At 43.6% G+C, this 21,811-nt stretch overlaps 1 protein-coding gene across 15 annotated transcripts in view; it reads right to left on the bottom strand.

The window, feature by feature from the left end:
* Window positions 1-1,961: 1,961 nt before the first annotated feature.
* Window positions 1,962-21,811, bottom strand: part of TRIP12 (thyroid hormone receptor interactor 12) — a 1,206,981-nt gene continuing 1,187,131 nt past the window's right edge. For all 15 annotated transcript variants that reach the window (XM_086944059.1, XM_086944047.1, XM_086944048.1 and 12 more), the window contains 3 exons: window positions 13,383-13,477; window positions 11,757-11,860; window positions 1,962-3,333 (listed from right to left, as the gene is read on the bottom strand). In XM_086944059.1, coding sequence (XP_086800185.1) covers window positions 3,137-3,333; window positions 11,757-11,860; window positions 13,383-13,477 — 396 coding nt within the window. In that variant the 3' untranslated portion in view covers window positions 1,962-3,136. The remainder of the gene's footprint in view (window positions 3,334-11,756; window positions 11,861-13,382; window positions 13,478-21,811) is intronic.

The raw sequence follows: 21,811 nt of genomic DNA, 5'->3' as shown, positions 1-21,811 counted from the left end.
TAGCACTTATTGAAGCATTGCTGAAAGCTTTTCAAACTTCAGGCAAGCTCTTGGGAAAACATCAAAGATTAGGACTCTTTACCAGGGATTATCCACTGAAATGTTTAATAGAAAAAAAACTGTGAATGGCCACCCTAATCAACACCTACATTCCTAGCTTGTTGAAGCAGAGCAGGCTTGGTATAGCTTGCATATGTTTAACCTATATATAGGCAACAAGAATATGAATGAATAAAATGCTATCCTAATGTAAATAGTTCGTGGTTAGTGAACTCCCATGGGAAAGGAGCATGGCAAAACCTTTTGGGGATAAAAAAAAGACTGGCTTAGCAACCAGGCAGCCTACAGCAGGTTAGGTAGTGAAAAAAGCAGTGGCTCTAATAATGGCTGGCACTGAAGAGTGGAGAGAAAAGATTTGGCAGAACAATGAGAAAATAGTCCCTACTCAATTAATTAATTACAAGGCTGTCTGTTCAATAAGCGCCACATAAAAGGTAAGCCAAATCTATGAGTGATAATCGGTGTACTAGGCATTTGATAATGTTTGGGAAGTGAGACTTGATGAGTGACCAGGATCAGATGAAAAACTGAAAGGGATGAAAAACATTCAGATAATAACTGCAGAGTGCAACCGTAGTCTTACTCTAGAGGTCAAGTTGAAATGGCAATGCCTTGTGTTGCACCCAAGAGATAAGATTAAAAAAACAAGCACAGATGTACTATTGCAGTAATCAAAGAACCATGTTCTCAAAAAGAAACTGAACAAAAGTGTGGGATAATAACATACTCAGAACATGATGAATTAGAACTCTGTTACACTCACAGGCCAACATACTCTGATCCTGTAAGAGTGATGTCTATTCTTCAAAAATGTTACTGAAACAAATTTGATACAAACTTGTATGGTATGTACGGTATATGACAGCAGTGAGTGGGTAATGTGCAAATGATACATTTAAAATCTTCATTGTTTGAAAGAGTTCGGTTCATTCAAATGAAAAGAGATTCAACATCGGTTACCTGCACATAGAACATGGGGGAGAAATATTAATTAGAAATAACTAGTGTTAATTTATTTTGCGGATTGTGGTTGTTCATCATTGTGGCAACATTATAAATACAATCTCCATTTTTAAGTTGCACAATAACTTTTCACTGAGACAGTCCTTCACTTGGCTTTATCCGAGCGCTTTCCATTTACCATGTCCTTTTGCAAACCTCCAACGTGGATCAGTGTTTAATTTGGATCGTATCTCTTCTGTCACCAAGTGATTTGCATCCAGATTCTGGAGAGTTGCATGGACGGCTTGGATTTTGTGTCAGCACTAGGAGCATATCCGGAATCTTTTGAAAATCCTTCAAATGTTGACACAACTGTAGATCAAAACTGAGAGTAGCAGGAATCTGAAGGATGTTCAGCTCGGTATGCAGATTACCATCTTGTTTCAGTCTCAAGCCACCTAGAATCAACATATGCAGCTGATACTTTTGGTAGAAGTGTCCTTAAGTGTGACATACATTCTAAATATGGGCGCTGTTGAGTTAAAGATTTTGAAATATGTCCTTTATTTTATTTACATAGCAACATGTCCAGCTACTGTAGCTTGGTTTTGCAGTTAACACTGCATATTACATTTTACTTTCTTTACAAATATGGGAACCATTTAATGACCTCTCAATTATGATAGCCACCAAAGGTAAAATTACATACCTTACAGAAAATATAAATTTACATATATAGAAAAGGTTCCTGAACAAATGTTGGAAAGTGTCAACTGAACGTTCCTAAATCACAAAAATGTAAACGAGACATTCACTGCTTAACAGTAAAGATATTCTAAAACCAACAAAGCTGTACAAGCACCTGCGATTTGTATTAACCTATGTATGATAATTGTGAAGGCAAAATTTGTGATTTGAAAGTAAACAACTAACAGATGCAGAAAACTGAACAAAAAAGGTGAAGCAAACTTTTTTTATTTATATTCAGGTAAAAACATTAACCTGATGAAGTAAATTATTGCAGATTTGAGAAATCAGCACATAAAACAGTTGGACAGAGCATTGCTTACAGGTGCTTCATCTGTGCCAAAAGACAAAGGCTGAACTGTTTGTTCCAAGCTAGCACTGAAAACAAATACAAAATAAATGAAACAAACTGAAGCAAGAACAGGGAATTTGTCTTCCGTAACAGGGATTGAGACTGCTTAGGTTTTCTTTTAATATTTTTACATTACATCAATTTGAAATGCTCTGGCCGTATAATAATAAATATTGGCCAGCCCAATCTTTTGAAGTCTTCAACTACAGAAAAGAAGAAACTTCCAGTATGAGACTTCAGATGTCTGAAATAAGTATGTAAACAGTTTTAGTGTGTCATGTAATCTGAAAAGGGCTGTAGCCAACAAATTTACTACAACATTAAAACTAAGCTATAAGAAAAAATTCCACCTAGTTACGGAGGTTGAATTATATATATATTTTTTTACAATATATTTTAATTTAGTAAAATTTAAATTATATCTTAATTTGAGGGAATCATGAGTTCAGAAGCTCATGCTAAAAAATGGTAACTGTCTTCAGTGAGTTGTACACAAAAGAATGTGTGAATTGCACATTAGACAACACATAAGGGAGGGAAATCTGAGGCAAGTGAAATTACACAGAACTACGCTACTAAACTTAATTTGTCAAATACATATGTTAATTTCTGTACTTATGTACAAAAGTTGTCTTTGGAGGAAAAAATGCAGACTTAGCTAGATGGATTCACACAGCCCAGTATTAAACTGCACAGCCACATTTATTGTTTCAGCCTGGAAAAACATCCCTTCCTTTTCTTTTTCAAATTCACACAGCAAAGCAAGTTAAAAACTTCACTCATCAAATAAATGATAATTTAAACAATAACTTGCTAAAGAAACTTTTTCACAACAACTTTCCGGGCCTGATCATTTGTGTCCACGGGGCCATAAATTGATCTATCAACCAAGCGTCCTTTTTTATAATCTGCAAGCTGTTTTTCTACAACAAGAAGGCGCAACGTGTTGCCTTGAGTCAGGTGATATATTTAGAAAAGAAATCATGATTTTTTTTCCTTTGCTGTAACAGGCAGACATTGCATTTTTCATTGTGATCAGGAAAGATGGAACGACTGCTGCCCTTCTCTTGCTGCTATCAATAGTTTTTCACGCATTATTTCAATACTTGAATAGTCCGGCAGCTTGAGATAGTTCACACAAGTCATTACTGAGGGTAAGAAGTCATCTGGATTTTCCGTGGATTCAAATGTCTTGCGAACAATTGTCAATGGAGGATTTAAACTTCGGAAGCCTGAGTGAGGAAAAAGAAAAAATGTAATGTGAGCAACAACTTGAATTTTAGCAGAACTGCTACTACTCTTTTAAACATCAATCTATTTGTCAAAGACCCTTTGTCGGACAACATTTCAACTTTTAAGCTTGGACACACAAATGCATTAGATGCATGTGCAAGGCTAACTAAGTTATTCATTCTCACACACTTTCTACATATTTGTTTAAACTTTTTTAATGTCTGCTACACTTTGAAAAAAGCTCACATTTCTCTATTGATTTTAAATCCCTTAAGACCCTGTGGTCCAGGATTGGGCAAAGACCTCCATCCATCTTTGCTCCCTTCTGCAGCAACTCTGCCCACAACTTGCTTCAGGAGGAGTAGGTGTACCTGTGAAATGTCTGAGTGAGGAAGGGGGAGGTAAGGGTGGGTGGAACTGGTGGAAGGACGTTGATACAACACTTTACAGGATCAGTAGGACGTGCTGGTCTCAAGTTATGGCTTTCCAAACCAGTTGAAAGAGGACATCGAGCCTCCCTCCAGTCTCGAGTATTCAGACAAATGCTAACTAGAGCTTCTTCTAATGTGTAGCTTATGTTTAGTCTCAATTTTGGATCTTCATATTAACTTCACGTCGTTTTTCTGGGATGGTTGGCGTATGTTTTTCGCTATTGCGCAAAAGTCCTTTGCAACATTTATTTCTGATCGACATTGGTCGGTCATGGGTGCATTACTAGAAGGCTGAGCTGCAAAGGAGAGTCTCCTATCGACTGGAGGCCTGTCATCATATTGAACAAGTTACTTTCAGTAACGCCTTATCTGATAGAGGCTATCTAGCTGCAGATTCCTTTCTCTAGAATGACCCCAAGTGGTCAGACTGGAGCCAGACATTTTTGAATGAGTAGTACACTTGTGCGCCGGTAGGTGGCAAAGTCTGCACCAAAAGTGACGTGTGGTGCTCATATAGGCTCAAACACAGCACACAGACACCAGTTTCTTGTTGCAACTTACCACACCATGAACATGGAGCCACGAAGAACACTTACTACTGGCATGTGGAACTAGGACCTTGAAAAGAGGATAGCCCTGTACTAATAAATCAGTACGCAGACCTAGGAGGATGGGTAGGCCAGTAAGCCATCTGTGACTAGATAAATATCAGATAAGGCGTTACAGAGGGTAAGTAAATTGTTCATCTGATAGAGACTTCTAGCCGCAGATTCCTTACCTTAGAATAGAAACCCAAGCAATACCTCCCTGGGGGAGGAGGGTCAGCAAACACAATGCAGAAAGTCTTGCAGGACTGAACGGGCCTGACTGTTCAGACAGTAGTGCTTGCTGAAAGTGAGCAGCAAGGCCCACCTTGCAGATCTTCATTACCAGAACTCCACAAGGGAACGCAGTGGTCACAGCCTTTGCCCTAGAGGAATGAACAAGCAAACTCTCAAGGGGTTGCTTCTTGGCCAATGTGCAGCAGATTTTTATATAAGGTATAATCCATTGGGAGATGGTTTGTTTCTGCAAGGCTTTTCCTTTCTTGGCTCCGACATATCGCACAAAGAGTTGACTGTCGACCCGGAACAGTTTTGTGTGGCCAAGTTAGAACTGCAATGCTCTTTTTGAGTCCAGCCAGTAGTTTCTTTCCACTTTCTTAGAGGGATGAGGCAGAGCATAAAAGGTAGGCAAAATGAAGGACTAGCCTACATGGAACAGAGTGACTACCTTCAGCGAGAAGGATGCTCGAGTCTGAAGTACCAATTTGTCTGCGAAGAAAATGCATGGAGGTTGAGGTAACAGTGTTTTCAGTTCACTGACCCCCCAGCAGATGTGATTGTCAACAGAAAGGCCATCATGACGGTGAGTAGCCTAAGAGAGCAGGTATGAAGCAGCTCAAAGTGAACACACAATGGAAAGGTGTGAGAACCAAATTGCTGGAGGAAATATGTGCTGCAGATTTTTAAGGAACATATTTACATTAGGTGACTTGAAGAGGGATGGCTGGTCTGTTGGCTGCAGATAGGCAGAGATGGCAGATAAATAACCCTTCAACATGCCCAATGCAGAGCCCTGCTGGGCTAGAGTAAGAAACAAAATAAATTAGGAAAGGGGTTCAGGTAAAGAGTCAACCTGGTTGACTGTACGCCACGACGCAAACTTGCTCCACCAGCTGGCACATACTGTCTTTGCGGAGAATGGCAGAGCAGCCATAAATACATTACAGACTTCAGGTGGAAGGTCGAAAACTGTCAACTGTCCCAGCTCAATCTCTGCACATAAGGCGGAGCATTGACAAGTTTGGGTGGGGTACCCTCCCCTGCTGGTGTAATAGAAGGTCCTCCCGAAGGGATAACCTGATTGGAGGACTGATGGGCATGCTCAACAGCTCAGGATACCAGACTCTCCAAGCCCAGTCCTAAGCCACAAGGATGCCCAGTTCATGATCTTCTTGAGAACTCCAGGCAGAAGTGGTATGGGAGGAAAGGTGCACAGAAGGCCGAAGCTCAACTCGAAATGCGTCTCCGAGCAAGATTTACCTTGGGAACTCCAGCGTGCACAACTGATGACATTGCGCATTCACGGTGGGGGCGAACAGATCTAACTAAGGCTCTCCCCATGGCTGAAAGAGACCTTGCACCACCTCCAGTTGAAGACACCATTCATGATCTGCTAGACATCTTTGGGTGAATTTGTCCGCTCTGGTGGGTGTTCATTGAGCCCTGCCAGGTGATGAACCACATGGGAAATGCCCCTGTCCTTGATGGAGAGTAGAAAGACTTGCAATGCCAATCGATCACAGAGCTAAAACAGGTGGATGTGGAGTCCAGATTCCAGAAGAGACAAGAGTCCTCTGAGCTCTACCTCTCCCAGATGACTGCTGCCTCTCAGGAGTGACCAATCTGTCACTACTGTTAGATCTGGTTGGGGAAGGGAGAAGAGTCTGCTGCTAACCCAATGGCGGTCCATCAGCCACCACTGTAGAGATTTTGCAGTGGCCTCTGAGATCTGGAGAGACTACCTTGATGCTGCGCCCACTGGAATTTCAGGTCCCACTGCAGAGCCTGCATATGCCAACGGCATGCATCACTAGCAGGATGCCATGAGGCCCAGCAGCCTCCTATTCAGTTTCACCAAAACCCAGGATACAGGCTGAAATATCAGGATCACACTGAATATCCTGGACTCGTTTGGGAGGATAAACCCGAAACTGCACTGTATCCAGAACAGCTCCAATGAAAGGGAGCATCTGAGAAGGGATCAGGGGACACTTTGGCACATGTATAGTGAACCCCAGCGGGTGCAGGAGGTCCGCCGTAGTCTAGAGGTGGGAGATGACCACCCGGGGTAAGCTCACCTTTAACAGCCAGTCGTTTAAATAGGGGAAGTCTGTCACCCCTGATCTCCGCAGATCAGCTGAAACCACAACCATCACCTTGGTGAACTCCCAAGAGGTGCTGGTAAGGCCAAAGGGGAGCACAGCAAACAAAGTGGGGGTGGCTTAGGGTGGACTGCAAGTAACCTCTGTGGGCAGGCAGGACTGGAACGTGGAAGTATTTGACCTGCAAGTCCAACTGTACCATCCAGTCTCCCAGGCCCCGGGCATAGTGTATTTAAGCAAGTGCGAGCATTTTGAATGTCTCGTTTTTTAGTAAGAAATGGAGAGGGAACAGCTCTAGGATGGGATAAAGGTCTCTGTTTTTGGGTCACCAGAAAGTAGCTGGATTAATACCAACAACCTACTTCTTTCGCCTACACCCTCGCTATGGCTTCCACTTCCTAGCAGAGTAAAGAGATGTGGTCCTCTGTCAGCCGGTCCCAAGTGGGTAGAATTAGTGGAGGGGTAGTCAAAAAGGGGAGAGAGTAGTCCCTCTGGACAACCCAGCAATCAGATGTTATCGATCACCAGTGGTGCAGGTGATGGGGCATCCTGCCTCCTACTGGATCCTCATGATGGTCCGAAGGCAAACTAAAGAGGCTTGGAGACTGAGGACAGGTGGTGGAGAGGCCCAAACTCTGGCTACCTGACAGGGGGTTTGTGAGAGAGATAGTGAGAAAGTGTGAGAGAGTGAGAAAGTGTGAGAGAGTGAGAGAGAGAGAGAGAGAGAGAGAGTGAGAGAGTGAGAGAGTGAGAGAGTGAGAGTGTGAGAGTGTGAGAGTGTGAGAGTGTGAGAGAGTGAGAGAGTGAGAGAGTGAGAGAGTGAGAGAGTGAGTGAGAGAGTGTGTGAGAGAGTGTGTGAGAGAGTGTGTGAGAGAGTGTGTGTGTGAGAGAGTGTGTGTGTGAGAGAGTGTGTGTGTGAGAGAGTGTGTGTGTGTGTGAGAGTGTGTGAGAGAGTGTGTGTGAGAGTGTGTGAGAGTGTGTGAGAGTGTGTGAGAGTGTGTGAGAGTGTGTGAGAGTGTGTGAGAGTGTGTGAGAGTGTGTGAGAGTGTGTGAGAGATTGTGTGAGAGAGTGTGTGAGAGAGTGTGTGAGAGAGTGTGTGTGTGTGTGTGTGTGAGAGTGTGTGTGAGTGTGAGTGTGAGTGTGTGTGTGTGTGTGCGTGTGTGTGCGTGTGTGTGTGTGCGTGTGAGCTTGTGGCTGGAAGCCCATTCCATGGCCACAACAGTTCGAACAGTAGACTGGGGTTGTCGAAGGGTTGTGGAAAGGCCAGAGGACCTGACTCTAGCACTGCTGTCCTTGAAGCACTCCAGTGCTGAGTCCACCTTCTCTCCAAAGAAACAGGAACCATTAAAGTGCATGTCTATGAGCTAGGCCTGGATATCACCCCTATAGTCAGTGGTTCTCAAACAGGCAGGGCACCTAAGGGCTACTGACTATGAACTTTCTCCCCCTAGTGGGTTGACTGTATCCAGCCAAGTCAGATAGCGAACTTCGCTGTATCTCTCCCATTGGCAACAGCCTAAGTATGGCCCAGACCTCCTTCGGGACCATAAGCAGCACCTGCTCAACTGAGACCCAAAGCAAGTAGGAGTATTGGGCAAAAAAGTATGCAGTGTTCATCTACCAGAGTGTCAGGCTGGCAGAAGAGAACATCTTCCCCATGGTATCCACCGTCTTGGATTCTCTGTTTGGTTGAGGGGTGGGGAATATGGCAGGATTAACTTTGGAAGTGGAGGCTTGAACCAACAAGCTCTCCGGGATAGGATGTTAAGTGAGGAAGATGGGGCCTCATAGGACACGCCGATGGCAGCAGAAAATTGTACTATTCACAGGAGTCCCTATGCAGGGCTTGGACGAGGAACCCACCCACCCTCCATTCTCCCAGCCCTCCCCCCTCCCTCATTAGGATGTCCCCAAGAGTTTTGTTAAATGGGGGAAGCAATTTGAATGGGGGCAATCCCGGCTGAAGCATCTCCATCAAGATGTTCTCCTTAACTGTCAAAGATGGCAGCTGAAGTTCCTGGATCTCAGCTGCCCTCCCTACCACAAATAAAGCTCTGTAAGAGCAGAGACCAAGCTAGTATCTGGGGAGGTGTCCAGACCACTGGCATCCACCAGATCCTCACATCAGGTGCCCTCAGTGAAATCTACGGGCTGGTATTCATCAGAGTCCAGTGGCCCCTTCCAACCAGCTCCAAGTTCTAGCCCACGGGAACAGGGTGCAGGCTCCAGCCTTGAAGGAATGCCTCCAGTCCGCATCAGGCAGCACCCATCTAGTTCAGTGGTAGAGTTGGGGATGAGTGGCTCGATTGGCATCAGTCTGGATCCGTCCATGGATTCAAGGGATCCGAGAGGTGCCAAGGGCAAGCAAGCCAGCAGAAAACCAATTGGGGCCCATCCCAAAACTGCGGGGCCAGCTGGTGCACCATAAAACTCATGGAGTTAGGCAGGGATTGCTCCAGGAAACTCGGGGAGGTGCAAGGATAGCCCTGACGGAGGCTCAGTTGCAGAGACAGACCTCGAAGGTAGATGTTTCCTCATCTCATCGTATGACTAACAGAGCGCAAAGTCAAAGATTTCTGACTTCTTGTTCCTCTTATACTTGAGGGACTTATCCAAACGACTTAGGTGAACACTTGGAATGGCTCCACGACCTTCCCCTCAACCGGGACTAAAACTGTTGAGCAGCAAGGAGCTTGGGGACTGCTCCTTCAAGGTCTTGGAGTACATGGCAAGACAATCTACGCCAGTCTTGGCTTCGTGGTTGCACTTGAGGGACCCAAGTCAGATGAAGTGGGGATCTGTAACATTTGCTGGTGACAGGTGCCACATGGCTGGAAACCAGCCTTCCGCGTGAAAATCCTTGCTACACCAGAAGACAATGGTTCAAAAATTTTCAATGAGAGACAAAAAAAATTCTGTCAAAAAGTGACGGAGGTAACTCTTCTATGGATCCGCACTGACTGGCGCAAAAAAACCGGATGTTAGCACACTGGGTGGCGCCTATAGAGGCACTGTGCCAGTTATGCCTGGTGTGGATGACTCAGATGATGCCACACACAGCCGAATGATACCACCTACCGGCACACAGGGGTCCTGCTCACAAAAAAACTTCCAGATCCAGTCTGACACCTGGGGATAATTCTAAGTTAAGGAATGTGCTGTTGACACAGCTGCATTTCAAGGAGAGAATACTCTTGATGATAGATAACATGTCTACCTTATCAAACTGGGCACAGCCTGTGCCTTCTCTTAATAAAAAGGAGCACACATTACTTTGACATGGACTGCTAAAATAAAGGTTAACCATTCAAAGTTTGTGGTGTACATGTTCACCAATCGAGGTGTATGGAGGATCAACATACTTACAAAAACACCAGTGGGTCTTCCTCTTCCTCTATGCTTCTCACCCTGGATTAGTATAGAAAGATTCTATACAATTTCTATACAATCACTTTTCTGCCATGCCTGATGCTGAAGTTCCTGGAGTACATGTGCCCTATGATTCTGGTAGCAATGAACTAAGCTTATCAGCTGTTTTATGCCACGCTACTCTACAATCAACGGACTTCTAAGCAGCGATACAAGCAAGAGAGTACACTATGATCCAGTCTGTCTCAACCTTGGCTCCTTCAGTCCTGGAGTTGATACATTTGGGTCTCTCTCTGGAATGCATGGAGGACTTGACCAACTACCAGTCTGGGTCTACCCAAGTAACTCAGAAAAAGAAATGTACAATGTTTTGTGATGGTTGACTGCAAAATAATGCACCTGCATGCACACTCAGCAGTGATATTCCAGTACAGTAAGAGCCCTTCATCTGACACACTGTTTGGACAATCTCTCATCAAGGACTTTCTCAAAGGGTTTGCTCTGCATGTTTGCCTATCACATGGTTCGTACTTACGCAGGACTGCAAGCTCAAATTCTTCACTTGGAAGACAGTGTTCATGGCAGCTGTCACCTCTGCCAGATGTGGGACCACATTTAGGAGATGTTCAGCTAAGCCTGACATCAAGTTCCATATTGATAAGGACACTCTTTAGGCCCATTCCAGGCTATCAACAAAGGTAGTCTGCACGTTTCACTTCAGCCAGACAGTGTCTGTCATTATGTCAAGTCAACCAATTTCTTAGACAGAGCAAGCGCTACATACACATTGGACCTTATGAGGGTGATCTCAGCTACTACATGGAAAGCACTGAAGCATTAGGAACATTGTAATACCTCTCCATAGTCTATGGCTAGGTCCATTTGGGTCAGGCGCAGTCAAAGCCATCATTGCCACATTGTTAGCGTACTATATCAGCTACCCCTTCTTTAAGGCTAAGGAATGAAAACTCTGACTTTCAATTGTTAAAACATTTTGGTGGTACTCCCAATATTCCTCTATCCAATGATGGTTAGATAAAAATGGTTGCCAGGAACAGCAATCATAAACGTCTTTTAGATTCACTGCAACCTCTATTGGAGGTAAGAAAAAAAAAATAAGTTCTATACTGGTAAGAAACAATATCTCATACATTGATTACTTAGCAATTTTAATATATAACTGAGCTCCCACGAAGACCACAAAGGGTAAGGCAGTAAGACTAAAAGAGTTCCCAGACAGGCAATTACAACAATCCTGTCTGCAAAAAGTGATTGTTAGGTGATAACAGGGCAGAGCCCAGTGTTCACGGATAGGCTCAGAGGCTGAAAAAACGAAGTGCCTCAGAACTATTAGAGCTCTGTCCTTTGGCATTGAAGGGATGGTTCTGGTGCATTAAGGGTATACAGTAATTTTACTTAACCAAATGGACTTAACATCTTCGATTTATTCTCTTTGCATGCTACTTTCTCAAAATAGGGTGCCTAAATGAACAGGAGTCTACAGACCTGCCATAAAAAAACTAAAAATAAAAAAAATCAAATGTTCAGGAAAGGTACACAGGATGCAGCGACTACTTTGTAGTGGAAATAAAATGTAAGCATAAATGATTCATACAATATTGAAAAATTACCAACAAACAGCAGTAATGGAAGACGAATCCACATACAATAAAACTAACACACAAGGAAACCTACCTCCCACAGGCAGTCTGGGGCTACCAGTAACAAACTGGAGAAACAGTCGTTGTTGCTCACTGTCAAAACTACTGAGAATCTCAAACAGGAACTTCACAGCCCGACTGAAACAAAAATATACATTTACTGTAGTTTTACAATTTCATTTCAAGAAACGTTAGATTAGAGTGCATTCTGGGAGGTGTTTAAAAGGCATTCACAATGAGAAACCCAAATGGAATTCCACAGAAGCTCAGACAGGTGTAGCAGGGTTTTGATGTCAGCCTCCAAAAATTGAATCCTGAAGCATACAGAATAATCAACCTCCTGCTTGTAGGGAGAACAGAAGTGGGCAGGGGGGCTACATGCATTGCTGACACAGGCACCCAGGATGCCCTTTCTTTTAATCATACCTCGTGCCGGTTTACATGAGGCAGACTCTCAACACTTGACTTGAATGCCCAAACAGGATGTGTGCTTACTCACCACCTTACACAGCAATGGGTAGACATACCTAATGTTAAATGCCCTCGTTGGTGTACGGGACCAACAGCCAACTGTGTGGTTTGAATCAGAACATTAAATACAGTTCTCAGAAAAGGTTCCTAGAAGAAAGAGCTGTCAGAGAGGATTTTATAAAACGTTATATGGGCTATGAGGAAATGGCACTTGTGTCTCTCATCCTGGCTTTGTGACATTAAAAGATGCGGATTAGTCAGAAGTGCCTGTGCCGAGTGAGACATTTAGCAAACAATCAAATTTGGCACAGATAATATGTACATTGTCTCATCTTTGTGTGTATGAGATAGAGAGCATGCATGTGTGTGCAAACGGCTTTGCAAGAAATATGTGGGTAAGAGTGCAATCCTGTAGACACTAATGCCAGCCCCATAATCAATAAGGGGTAAATTAAAATGTGTTCACGCCATTTATGCTTATAAAGGTTTTTTTTTTTTTAAAGAAATTTACTCTCAAGTGTAGTCTGCTAGTTCACTTTATGTTTAGTGGGCAAAGATGTAGATATGCAGAAAACATCTATCTGCAATTATTTATGATGCACAAGAATGACAGTAAACAGTTAAATTTCGTGAAATGCGCTACTTTGTAAAAAATAAAATAAGCATGAAAAACATTAAACTAACAAACACTATGGAAAGATGCACTGTTTGGGAGCGTATGCAACATAAAATAAAACGAAAAATTAAAATCAGGCAAACATGAATCTTCAGTTAACTTCCAGCTCTGTTAAACATCTTGTAATGACAAATAAATAGTTTCCTATTAGTGGCAATAAACGACAACTGCACTAAAGCGAAAAGAAAATGCATCCAAGTAAAAATGTTCCTCTCTTTGAATTAAAACAAATTTGACAAATCCAGACTTATCTAGAAGGCAGAAAATTCTAACCTTGCAGTACATAGTAGAAAAGATCATCAATGGACCTTCTATGATTGATATGATGATGTCATTGATTTAGGAGCCGCCATTTTAGGTTGGAAATCCGCTCTCAGTACTATGACGGGTAAGCATTCAATATGGTTGAACCCAGCCGAAACCTGACATTTGTAGATTACATTTACTTGCAGAGATGAGTCCAGACTGTTCTGTGTGAAAAACGCAAAACTTATAGTAGACAATCCTTTTTACCTGTCATGGGTGTATCCATGGTCTGGTCGGCAGCATTCCATTAAAGTTTTCACATCCCACGTATCTGTTTTACTACCGCAAAGAAGCTGATCCAACTATGGCAAAAATACAAACCAAAATGATGACTGTATTAACAACAAACACAATTTAAAATTCTTAAAGAAAACGATGTCAAAAGCAATTCATGTGAAATAAAGACTAAAACATTTAAAAAACACTTCACATCCACAATAAATCAATTGTGATCCTAGCTCCCCATTCCGGGGGTAGCTCTAAAAAAAAAACCTGAACACTGCACATTTGAGGCAGTATGAACACTACCTGTCCTCCACAAGATTAATTGTATTACGTTACTTGCATTAATTGTCACAGAATTGGAAAGCTTACAGCAGGTCACGGCCAGTTACTACCACCAGGGAAAAACACTGGTTATTTAGGATTTAAATCAGGATTTCAATCATGAACAACCATAAGTAACTTTTTCTATATAGCAGCTTTTAGTGATAGAGAAACACTGAATACAATTTCGAGTCTATACCCATAGGAGGTGGCAGTAAAGCAAAAGGATAGAACGTTTTAGCAAAACAAAAAAGCTTTGTAACAAGTTTTCTGTCAGAAACGCCATCTATCTGCATATGCCTTACCTCATGAATGTCCCCCAAGTGGCAGACTTAATCAGGAAAGTTGAAATAGCTCTTTTGCATCATAGGTGGCAACTTGGCTCCAGAATCCACCGGATATATCGTCACAGAGCCCTAAATGAAGCCATTTTAGACAAGTGCGCTAATGTCCGTTGCCCATAACCTCAGATGAAGACACAAGGTTGAAAACATGGTCGAACGGCAGTTTACCACAATTAACTTGGGAGTGTATTAAAAGTTCCATGAAAACTCCTCAGAATGAGAGGGAGGGTGAGATCTGCGAGGAACAAAACATGAGACCAATGCCCAGAGTACACCAACTTCGTAGAGGGGTGAAAAGCTGGCAGAGTGACTGACACCCACCGCTTCTGCAGGTTGGAGGCAGGACAAAGGAACCACGGCTATATATTCCAAACATGAAGCTGTAAGTTCGGTGGCAGGACAGGCCCCTCCCACTGTGCGAGTGAGGTCCATCATGAGCAGAAGAGGAGTGCACATTGACAGGCGGAGCAGACCTGAGCACAGCATCTTAAGCAGCCAGTGAGTGAACAGAGCTCTCCATCAGTACTCGGAAAGACACGAGGGAAGACGTCCGCAGACTGGTTACTACTCATAACAAGTCTTACAACAAACCAGAACTCATTTGGAGATATATACACTACGATAGCGGACGTCAATGAAAACAAAACCCCACTGGGTTGGAATTATCGCCACGAGAAACGGATAGACATACAGAGAAGAAAGCCTTGATAAAGTTGCGGGACGATTTCCCATGTTAGCGACGAAACATGCGTTGGCTGTAAGAAGATCCGTGGAATAAAAGGAAAAAGAACAATGACTCATTTCTCTGTGTTAAATTTGTGCTCACACTACGCACTTTGATCATTCTGTTACAAAACTATCGTGTGCTGGGGATTTTTTCTCTCTATCAGATGAAAGACAGAGGAATGGTCTGATGTACACTGAACTCGGACCTCGTCTTTACTAGCTAAGATGGCCAAAAAATACTGCTGCACCAGGCACCACCAGCGCTAAACTTGGCCCTGAGTGACGAATCATTCACTCCTCCTCCAATGGGATAGGAGCTCATGGACAAATTACTAGAGGGCTAAAATTCTCGCCACTAAAAAGTTTCTCTTCTAATCAGTTTACTGATTTCACATCTCAACAGGTGCGGCTCCTCCGGGAGAGCGAAGGAGCGTCATCCCATTACCTAAATTGTCCCCAAAAGCTACAGAGACGAAAAATAAAATGGTAATAAAGTTAATTTATTACCATTTTATTTTGTATCCCCCTGTCCCGAACCCAGGGTTGGGACAGGGGAGGGCTTGCCCAGCTAGCAGCAGGGAGGAGGAGGGTGGGCTGCCTGGGCACTTTTCAAAGTGCGCATGTACCTTTGGCCCTCCGTCTTGCAAAGGCCAGCCAGGCATGCACACTTTGAAAGCTCTAACCCAGCTGCCTCAAGACAGCGGGGTAAGAGCAAGCGCAGGGCTCCAGTGTCCTCGGGAGCGGCGAGACAGGCCCCTCCCTCCATTCGCCAGCCGTTCTCTCATGCTGCTGAAAGCAGTGCCAGAATTGGCAGTTGGGAGGCCATATTCAAAGTTAGTGTTTTTTATTTATACCTACCGACCACCACTCCCCATAGATACCAGCCGCTAATGCATCGAAAATGGATCTGTAGTCCTGCTTTCATACCACAAACACAAATAAATCAATCTTCCTTTCATGAATAAAATGAACAGGCTCTAACAGTTATTTATCCACAGTTGCTAGAGTTCTTGGTGGCGTCTGCAAGGAAGGTAGAAGCAAGTCTTTTTGTACAGATATAGGATCACTTGTAGCTTTAATAAATCTTTTCAGACACATCTATATGAATATGTGATGAAGTGAACATTTGCATTTTAATAGTATGTGTAGATTAACTTCTGTCCCTAGCCAGTAGTACTATAGAGTGATATACTCTGCATACTCCTGCCATCTAGTGTTGGGAGTGGACATTTGCAATTCGTTTTTCTTCAAAGAAACCAGTCACAAGACCTATTGCAACTCCACCCTTGGTCCATAATGCACCATCACACAGACTCCATCTCAGATGGTTTTCTGCTCAGAGGACGAGTACTGCAAGGGGTGTGCAGTGTTGAAGAATGTGTGCTGATCATAGATAAAGAAACATCTGATCATTGCTAGCTTCAGTGAACGGTGGACGCATGTGAATCTACAGCATTACACACTAAGTACAGATGATTGTAGGGCAATATTCTCATTCATAGCATGTGTGGCTGTAGATACACATGCTCTGCATAGGCTATTAAGTAGTACCTGCCCAAAGCAGAGGCTAGAGAGCAAATGATCTAAATGTTTGAAAAAGTGTTCTAAGAACAGCTTTGCAAACCAAAGCCTGCTGATGTACTAGAATCTCTACACAAAAATGCTTGGTAAAGATATGTGGCATTGATCAAGTATCAGCCCTTTTTTAAGTTTTACATAGCACAAACTAGTCCCAATACATCAGGTATCAGAGCGCTTTACATGAGCACCAGTTTCGTTACAGATGAATACATTCATTTTTGCTAGTCACGGGGAGATTAGGTGATTTGCCCAGAATCACAGGATGTTGAGCGTTGTTACAGAGACTCAAACAAGGTTCCCCAGCTCCGTGGTCGACCGCTCTAGTCCTAAGGAAACATCCTCTCCCTTTTTGCATGTAGAATGGCTTTTAGTGGGCACAGGGAATATGTTCTTGGCCTTGGTAACAAAGTTGGGTAGACTTTGCAAAAGGCTTAGTTCTTTCAATGTAGAACATGAGAGCCCTCAACATTTATAGTTTGAAGGGCTATTTTCACTACAGACTCTGGTATGGGGAAGAAAATGGGCAGTGCTCAATGATCTGGTTTATGTTGAAAGGTGAAACAATTTTGGGTAGAAATGTTGGGTTGGTAAGAAAAACTATCCTATCTTTGTGAACCTGACTAAATGGTTCCTGTACTGTAAGCGGTTGGAGATCACAAACATGAGCAAAATCTGCGATTAGAAAAGACGCCTTCCAGTACAAGAACTGCAGTTCACAGGAGTATAGGTGCTCAAATAGAGGAGCCAAGACTGGTATGAGGAACAGATTGAGGTTCTACACAGGCGCGGGAGGCATCTTTGGAGGTATTATCCTCTTTAGACACTTCATGAAGGTTATGTAGGGATTACAAATGCCCAAACCTTCTCACCAGAGCATGATCATTCAAAAACTGGCCGGGGAGTTCATACTGGGACAGGAAATCATCCAGCGGGAATAGCTCTCCTTGTTGAAAACAGTCACGCACTATGATGATGCCGGCTGTTGTCCACTTGGATAATTGTTCGTGAATGGGGAGAGAGTATCGCCATCTGGGAGCCCTACCAAGGGTAGGTCCAGTGCGTAGAGGGGTTCTGGACGTACGCCAGAGGCACCTCTGCCAACATTACAGGTCTCCCAACAAGGGGATAACCACTTTTGGTTGGAGGAGTTTGGCCAACAACAGTCCCTGGTTGGCCACTAAACCTATATGGCCAAGTGTCTCAAGACCTCTAACATCTAACCATTGTGCCACTAGAGCTTAAAATCTGTGCTCCCAATCCCCCAGCTTCCATGAACCTCGGCAACACTGCCAGAGGGACGCTATTTTACCCCGATCTCAAATTAATTCTCGGAGTAGGGTGTCCAAGTCCCTGAACCAAGTGTGTGGTACCACGTCAGGGAGAGTAACAAAGAAATACAAGAGTCTAGGGAACATAATCATCTTGGACAAGGCGTTGTGAGCCATTACTGGCAACTTTAGAGAGCTCCAGAATTGTACACTAGCCTTGCGAGATCTCAACACCGGACTCAAGTTGCCTTCCTGAAGATGGTCAAAGGTATGATATACCTGTATACCCAGATATTTGAAGGACTGGGGAGACTAGGCAAGCCCTGTTGGGAAATTGGCTGTAAAATATGAGTCTTTTATTTGTTTATCCTGAGGCCCGCTAATACTGAAAACCCCTCTAGTAGTGTCTGCCAGTAATACGTCTGGGCCCTGGGTCTTTCCAGGTGCGATCTCCTTGATGGCCAATCGGATTTCCCACTTGCTCCTTTCGTCAAGTTTTTTTTTTATCCTGTCTTTCCTTCATTTTAGCCCTTGTTCCTTCGTTCTCTCACCTTTTTTTCCTTCCTTGCTATCCCTCTTTCTTCATCCCTTTCTTGTTGAGTGTCTTTTCACTCCATTTCTTTAAGAGTGCTTAGGTTTTATAGACTCCAGATGTAACCGCTATGTGATACAGCTATTGTGACAATGCTGTATGCTCACTGGAACACAACAGGGCCTTTAAGTTGTGTACCCATTAAAAATACTTATGTTGGGCAGTAGCTCAGGATCAGGAGTAGCTCTCACTAAAGGATAGGTTGGAGACAGCTGCCTTAATGACTACAATCTTTAACACAGAGTGGTGTAGTCTGTTTTGCAGGTATGCTGCAACTGCAGTTATGTTTAAGCATAAGCAAGGCCAGTCTTGCATAAACATAGGAGATAAGAAACAATGTCCAGCACAGAAATCTTAAATAGATGTGTTCAAAGATGCAGTAATGCATGAACCTTTTACATAATAACAGGCATGAGTAGTGGGTTTATCGTGCTCCCATGTGATAACCATGCATTCTTCTGGAACATTGAGATATCTAAACCCTATGAACTAAAATGCCAGATTACGAGGTTCAGCTGTTTGGAACCTGGACATCTGAGCTCATGAAGTAGAGTTTGAAGTTCTGGCCTCCGTGGGAGCTTGTGAGGACTGACATTTCTAGGGGCATTCAATGCCAGAGCGGTCTCACACATGTTGGTACCACCAGAATGAGGGTCATGGGCTCCTGCTTTCTCTCCCTTATCACGTACGGATGAAAGGGAGAATCGCTGGCAAATTTCCTTGACTAGTTCTTCCATAGTGCATTGCCCGTGGAGTATAGGTACCTGGAGTCAAAGTTTGATATTCAACATTTTCAGGCGTGGCAAACTGATCTATCACTGGACTCTCACGTGCCACTGAAAGTACTTGTGAAGTATGAGAAGGTAGAGTAACCACTTGTGGAATTGTTGATGGGTTCTGATGAGCAAGACCGCAAAGTCTTTCTTCACTTCATGCAAATGATCGGCTCACAGATGAATGTTGACGTGGATCGCGCATAGCCAAATCTCCTGAGCTAGAGCAGGGATTCGAAAGCAGTAGCTGTTGGAATGCGATCACTCTGTTTGCTGGGGAATGCGGTGCCTGTTACTGCATTGTTGCTGAAGATGCGATTTTTCGCATTGATGGTGAAACTTAGACTGATGTAGGGGCACTGCTGTTTGAGTGTGCGCTAGTCATTGTCATTTGGTGCTGCTCTTGATCAGAAAGTCCAAGTATGGGGAGAAATGTATGACTTTTCCGCAAAGCTGTGCTGTTACTACTGCTAGGCTCTAGGGAGTATGGGTGGACATGATCCCTGGTCGAAAGTAGGTCAGACTAATACTTTTTCCTCTATACAAGTTGTCCCTACTCGGGACCAAATAGGGACCTTGAAAATCAGAACACTGTTTTTGAGAGCATCTCCACCAAAAAATCGTATTCTCTGTGGTTTCATCTGTTAGGAGGCCTGACTGGTATGTGTTCCAAATTTGGCCTGTCTGAGGGTCCATATCATAAACATCAAACGAATTGTCTGAGGGTCCAGAGTAGACTGAGGAAAAGTCCTCAGCTGGAGGAATAGGGACAAGGTCTGTCCTTGTCAGAGTATGACTCTGGTGAACCCCAAGCAGAAGTCATAGGAAGTGAGGGAGTAGGTGGGATTGGAGGAGGAGGTGAAGGTGGGGGTGTTGATGGTGGAGGAGGAAGAGCTGAAGCTTTACCCCTAGGTCTCCTGGGGTGAGAAAATGTTCCTCAAAAGCAAACCTGCGCATCTTTGGCAGTGTCTTCTTTGAGGCAAAGACTTGGTTAATATGCAGGTGGATGATCTTCCAGTCTCATCTAGCCCCTGGTATGGGGCCTCGAAGATTTTGAGAGTAGCGGTTTAGGAGCAGATAGTGGTTTCGACAGACAACAGCTGCTTCGACACGGATGGTACTTTTGGGTGGGGGGTGTGGCAGATTCAGATTCGCATGGCCAGTGCCTCGAGGTTGGATGAATGTCAAGGACCCTGGAAGAGTCTTTCCTCGGCTGAGGCCTTGCTTTGGTGACAACCACTGCTTAGAGGTGGTGGTGCACCAAAAGCTGGCACAGGGTTCGACACATTCCCTGGAAGGGCAGTGATCGGTTCTGATGTACGGCTGTTTGTTGGCTTTGAGACGGGCTTAAGTATTGGCAGTACTCATACAAGGCGTGGTCTTCAAACTAGATCCAGAGCTGACCTAGGTGGATGGAACGTCCTTGGGTACCTTTTTACCCAGGAGTTCCATTCTCCCCTGGCTTTGAGACATAGGAGTCGATCTCAGGACTGGGCTAGGTTGGCATGCTGGGGAGGTTGAGTCACTTACCAAATTCCTTTTCTTCGTTGCTGAAAGTATCTGCTTCACTAAAGATATCTAGCATTTTCAAGGAGGATTTCGACATTCTGCAGTGGGACCACAGTCGGTCTAGTCACTAACATAGTTTTATTGCTGCAGAATGCCTAACAGTAGTTGCGCTGGTTCTCGTCGTGCTCTGGCAAGAGGTAAAGATTAATGACAGCATCGAGATCAGCCCCAGGGTGTGTAGTTTGGCACAGTGGGAACCTTCTGTGGGGCATCCATTCCATTACCTCAAGAGCATCTTCCTTCTCTGAAGGTAGACTGGAACACGTGGTGGTCCGGAGGGCGGAGTGGACGGTCGCTGAAGGGCAATTGACTTGAGACTCTGAGCAGGCACCATAAGAAGGAATAAGTGCATCAAAAAGTCTTCCCTCAGTGGATGGAATGCAACGGACTATAAGGCCACAAAGGGAACCAACAAACTCACTAAGACTGGGAGGAACGCTGTTTTATGTTTAAATCCAATGGCAGAGAAAAACAATGTAACAATGGAGTTGGTACTCATGTGCATCCATGACCAGATGAGGAGCCACTGAAACCTTGTGACTGGAAAGAAGTCTTCGAAGAAAAACTTGCAAAGGTCTGAACCCAACACTAGATTGCAGGAGTATGAACATGGGTATCCACAGCCACACATGCTAAAAGCTTAATACTTTACTATCACAGTTAATATACTTTTTAGATTAGTCAACAGAATAACTCACTCCCCGTTAGTGCAACTAAACAAAAAAATGAAAAAGCAGCATTAATGCATGAGATATTGCAAACTTCCAGTTCAAGCCTCCTGTTAATACCACTGAATTGATCATTTTTTTGCTGAACAAAGGCAACACTGGATGAAGGTTCAAATAATTTCAAGGAAAGGCAAATAGAATTCTATCTATAAAGTGTAGACCACTCTTACTGAATGGTTTAGACCTAGCATCCAGAAATGCAGGCAAAATACTTTTACAACATAATGCATCATAGCAATGTACATGACAAAATACTAAATTATTAGGAGCCACATGGGCTCTCTCTGCAGTTTAATTTAAATTAGAATACAACTGACTGTTTTTCATGTGAAATTGGTGACCTACACTCCCCAACTGTCAATACTGCACCTGTTCTCCATGAACACCACTGCAACTGAATGATCATTACCATTAAGTTGGGTAATGGTAAGCATTGAGATTAACAGCACTAAAAAAACAGAACACTGGTTTTAAAGCTAGAATTACGCATCAAACCAAACATCACATCA

Source organism: Lissotriton vulgaris, chromosome 11, assembly GCF_964263255.1.
Source record: "Lissotriton vulgaris chromosome 11, aLisVul1.2, whole genome shotgun sequence".
Taxonomy (NCBI): Eukaryota; Metazoa; Chordata; class Amphibia; order Caudata; family Salamandridae; genus Lissotriton; species Lissotriton vulgaris.
Note: the sequence above shows the minus strand (reverse complement) of the source record. Positions and strands in the feature narration are given on the sequence as shown.